General features: G+C 37.8%; 1 protein-coding gene across 1 annotated transcript; it reads right to left on the reverse strand.

The window, feature by feature from the left end:
- Window positions 1–1,241: 1,241 nt before the first annotated feature.
- Window positions 1,242–2,237, reverse strand: LOC130511150 (uncharacterized). The gene has a single exon (XM_057008017.1). The coding sequence runs from the start codon at window positions 2,235–2,237 to the stop codon at window positions 1,242–1,244; it is 996 nt and encodes a 331-aa protein (XP_056863997.1).
- Window positions 2,238–3,583: the final 1,346 nt, after the last annotated feature.

Below are 3,583 nucleotides of genomic sequence, written 5' to 3' on the forward strand. Positions count from 1 at the left end.
CCAGATGCCAATTGTGATGGGGAGTACTTATGATATGCACTTGGTCTCAACCGAATCAGTGCAGCCGCATGCAATATAGCATGACCCCATACAGAAATTGGGAGCTTTGTTCTCAAGACTAACGGTCTTGCAATCAACTGCAACCGTTTTATCAACGACTCGGCCATGCCATTTTGTGTATGCACATGGGGAACTGGATGTTCCACATCAATCCCCATTGACATACAATAATCATCAAAGGCTTGTGATGTAAACTCACCAGCATTATCAAGCCTTACTTTCTTAATGGCATACTCTGAGAACTGCGTTCTCAGCTTTATTAGCTGGGCAATGAACTTTGCGAAGGCCATATTTCGTGTTGTCAAAAGACACACACTTGACCATCTAGTAGATGCGTCAATCAATACCATGAAATACTTAAATGGCCCGCACGGTGGGTGAATCGGCCCACATATATCACCATGTATTCTTTCTAAAAACATTGGTGATTCATTGCCTACTTTTGCTGGTGATGGCCGAGTTATAAGCTTTCCTTGAGAACATGCATTACATGTAAACTCGCCCGTTTGCAAAACTTCTCCGTGTTTCAACGGATGGCCATTCGAGTTTTGCACTATCTTTCTCATCATAACTGAACCAGGGTGTCCTAGCCTCTCATGCCATATTTTAAATGTATCAGTAAACTTCATGTTTACCACGGCATAGGACTCAGTCATGTTTATTTTTGTAGAATATAGTCCAGAGGATAACATTCTTAACTCTTCTAATATATGTTTCCTCTCGGACTTAATGCAAAGAAACTCAATGCCATCTTTACTCATAGTCTCAATATGATATCCATTCTTTCGGATATCCTTAAAAATTAACAAGTTTCTATGAGACTCGGGGGAATACAATGCATCACTTATTTCAAATATCGTTCCCCCTGGCATTGAAAATTTCGCTCTACCAGAGCCCATAATAATCTTTGCATTACCAGATATTGTACTTACGCTTCCAGCGTAATCTTTTATTTTGAGACTGGAGAAATATTTTCTATCTTTAATTATTGTGTGCGTTGACGCACTATCCGCCAAGCACATATCTCCATCCAAAGTCTCAAAGTCTGGCATTCTTTCTGAATTTAAAATATTTATAAAACATATATTATTAAACATGAAAAACACGAAACATAACATCTATCTTACAACAAAAGATAATGATACTATAATACAGTAAACTTATATCACATCGATCTTATATCACACATCGATGTTTTCTGGCTCAACCAGAAAATCTGATACGTCGAGATGAGTATCATCATTTAAACCATGAAAGGATGGCCCGGGTTCATCAGAGATGAAATTCGTTTCACCTCCACTTTTCTCTTTTCCTTTCTGGGATTCTTTATACAGATCGGCTAAGTGTCTTGGCGTACGACAGGTACGTACCCAATGACCTTTCATGCCACATCTGTAGCAAACCTTTTCTGTTTGCCTTTTATCATCCCGGCCCCTTTCATTCTCTTGGGAGTCCTTTTTAGTTCTTTTATCATACGGACGGAATCTTCTTCCTCGTCCTCTCCCACGACCATGATTTCGACCTCGACCACGTCCACGTCCTCGTCCTCTCCAATTATCATAACTGGATGATGCAACATTCACTTCGGGGAATGGAGCAGATCCAGTGGGACGAGCTTGATGGTTTAACAACACGAGTTGATTATTTTGCTCCGCTACAAGGAGGATTTGCATCAACTCCGAATAACGCTTAAATCCATTCACCCGGTACTGTTGCTGCAGGACTACATTTTCAGGATGGAACGTGGAGAGAGTTTTCTCGATCATATCATAATCGCTTATTTTCTCTCCACATAACATCATCCTCGAGGTAATTCCGAACATAGCGGAATTAAACTCACTTACACTTTTGTAGTCCTGGAACCGGAGATGGATCCACTCGTGTTTGGTTTTTGGTAAGATCACATACTTCTGGTGATCAAACCTCTCTTTAAGAGATTGCCAGAGGTCCCCAGGATCCTCTTTCGTAATATATTCATCTTTTAAACCATCATGTATGTGGTGTCGTAAAAATATCATGGCTTTAGCCTTTTTCTCATCCGACACCGTTTTAGTATTATCGATGGTTTCCAAAAGCCCGCTACCTCTTAGGTGCATTTTTGCACCTACTGCCCAAGTCATATAATTATTTCCGGTAATATCCAGGGCATTAATTTCGAGCTTTGTCAAATTCGACATGATTACTGTATTCATAAAATAATAATATAAATATAGACGGGAATTTAAATGCATAAAATAAATGCAAAAATTAAATTGCGTAAACTTAAATTGCAGAAATTTAAATAGCATAAATAAAATTGGGGGCCCAGCCCACCATATGATCCAGGAGTCTTAGACTTCCATATTTGATCATTTTCAAAAGGTTCGAGGCGACATAGTCGACCATATTAACCTTTTCTTTTAATCAAGGTCCGAGGAGGCTTAGCCTTCCATTTTTGACCTTTTATTCACGGAGGTAAAACCTACCACGTGTTTCTCTGATCGTGAAGGCCTAGCCTATCTTAACGATCAGCCGGGAAAGGCAACGCCTATCATCCCGGAAAATAAACGGAGAAGGCCTAGCCTCTCACTTCAGAATAATAAATAAAAAATTTAAATAAATTAAATATTTTGAAAGACATAAATTTAAACATCACCTCGCTTGCTTGGTTTAAGAACGGTTGGTATAAGAGAGCTCGTCGTGCTGATAATGTGTTGTGAAATATGAGGTGAAAGATAGATGGGGACCACTTAGCTTTGTTTATTTTATATGGTGAAAAGAGAGAGTAGTAAATAAGAAACGTGAGAGAGAGATGGAAGAAGTGATGGTGACTAAAGAGAGAGATAAAGCTTTTTGTTTCTTTTGGTGTAGCAAAACAACGAGAGAGAAGACTGAAATAAACACACTCTCATATTATTACTTTCTGAAGTACAACACTACTATTTATAGTAGTCTCATATTTTGCTTAGTCATTTCTATGTAAGGGAGATGAAGACACGTATTGATAATGATGAATATAATAAATAAAAGTGTTCAATACGTGTAGAGAGATGGAGAATCATTATCTTTTAACACAGCTATATTATTGGTTATATAGAATATATCAAACAACGAGCTACGCTGCAAGGAACGATAAAATAAAGTGAGATTTTAGACAGTCTGACAAAGCTAGAGACATGCATGGAAGATAGGAATTGAGGAAAAAATAGAATATAAATTAAAATGGTGGTAGTTTCTTAATTATGATGCCGCATGGAGGCGTAGAGGCCAATGGAAAAATGACCTATTTCAAACCCAACTTTTAGGATCGTGCATATTCTATCATCAACTTTAGTAGCCAATTCCATCATGAACTCAATAAAATTTTAAAATATCTACACAAACTCTTACAAACGTGCATATATATAAATTGACTATAACGATGGTTATTCAACCGTTTATTCGGGTGACTAGAGAGCTGAAATGACATTTTCGTTAAAACAGCATCATTTCGTGAATATCATAAAATTAAAAATTTGAGTCCTAGAGACTTCGAACCCACGTC

This window comes from Raphanus sativus, chromosome 4, assembly GCF_000801105.2.
Source record: "Raphanus sativus cultivar WK10039 chromosome 4, ASM80110v3, whole genome shotgun sequence".
NCBI lineage: Eukaryota > Viridiplantae > Streptophyta > Magnoliopsida > Brassicales > Brassicaceae > Raphanus > Raphanus sativus.